Source organism: Sinocyclocheilus grahami, unplaced genomic scaffold (genome assembly GCF_001515645.1).
Source record: "Sinocyclocheilus grahami isolate Dianchi unplaced genomic scaffold, SAMN03320097.WGS_v1.1 scaffold10505.1, whole genome shotgun sequence".
Taxonomy (NCBI): Eukaryota; Metazoa; Chordata; class Actinopteri; order Cypriniformes; family Cyprinidae; genus Sinocyclocheilus; species Sinocyclocheilus grahami.
Window position 1 is genome coordinate 2,192 of NW_015513274.1, and position 1,330 is coordinate 3,521.

General features: G+C 40.9%; 1 protein-coding gene across 1 annotated transcript in view; it reads left to right on the plus strand.

Moving 5' to 3' along the window:
* Positions 1-645, plus strand: part of LOC107578492 (F-box only protein 5-like) — a gene marked incomplete at its 5' end in the record, with an annotated part of 2,481 nt that extends 1,836 nt beyond the window's left edge. The window contains 2 exons of the mRNA XM_016264444.1: positions 18-194; positions 313-645. Coding sequence (XP_016119930.1) covers positions 18-194; positions 313-564 — 429 coding nt within the window. The remainder of the gene's footprint in view (positions 1-17; positions 195-312) is intronic.
* Positions 646-1,330: the final 685 nt, after the last annotated feature.

Consider the following 1,330-nt stretch of genomic DNA (forward strand, 5'->3'; position numbering starts at 1 on the left):
GTTTCTGTTGCTTTCAGGACTCTGGTCGCTCCGTGTGCTCATTATCACGAGACTTCACCTTGAGCAGGGTGGTGTTCTCCTGCATGCAGACCGTCGCCTCTACGCCCGTTCACAAGGCCGTTAAGAAGCCGCAGTGCCAGACGGGTGGAGCGCGAAACACATCCAAGTCAAGTCGCTTCCAGCAGTTTCATGAGGTAAAGGAGAAATCTCCCAATAACACCAGATTGTGTCTGTATTCACTGATACACGCATGACTTTAGTAATAGTTGCGTGTGGTTGGCAGCTGATTTTAATGGTGTCGTTCTCTTCTAGGTTGCCCAGTCGCTCAAACAGGATGAATCTCTACGATCATGTATCCTCTGTGGCTTTGCAGCACGGTACAACGCAGCCATGAAGAAGGCTGTGTGCTCACGCACCAGCTGTGCTTTTGAGTTTTGCACACTGTGTCAATCAGCGTTCCACAGCTCTGCGCCGTGCCGCAATACCATCCGGACCTTCTCCACTTCACAGAAAACACTCCTCGCCGGCTCGGCTCGAAGCAAACGCAACATCCGTCGCCTCTGAGCACCAGACCGGAAAATGTTACAAGAACTACCTTTTAGGTTCTTAATTGTTTTGAAAGACTTTTTACAAAAAAAAAAAAAATGAATGTTTTATCATCTTCCGAAATGTGAAGTGAATTTGGCCACATTTGTGGCCGCTGCACAAAGTGAAAAACCACAATCATTCTCTACGCCAAAAAAAAGAGACTTAAGGAGGTTAAACAGCCTCTTCAGTATTATAAATGTTTTATAAGATTTTATAAAAATTGTAAATGTTTTATTGACGAAATGATCAATTCTTGTCTGTCTCATCACAGAAATTGTACATATTTAAATGGTTGAATAAAGCCTTTGTATATTTTTAAACTTTGCTTCTTTATTGAATGCCAATATAATCGAGTTCCCTATTAAGTCAGATTTGTGTGAAGGGCGTCTATGTCTTCAGATCTGTCACATGACTAAACTAGCATGCTAAACCTAGCAAATGGTCTCCAGCTAGTGTCTTAGAGTTATTGTGACTCATTCCAGTCCAAGAGAAAATTGCATAAGAAGTCTCATCACATAATGTTAGACTTTTGGGTTGTCAGGTTAAGCACGTTGCATTGCGGGATGCACATTGACAAATGCAATATTATTCAAGAGTTTGTATTTCTTAGCTAAAAATACAGTAAAAATGGTAATCTTGGGAAATATTTTTATAATTAGAGTTTTCAATTTGAATATTTTAACATTTCTATGATGGGAAAGCATCATTACTCCAGTCTTCAGTGTCACGTGATCCTTCAGAA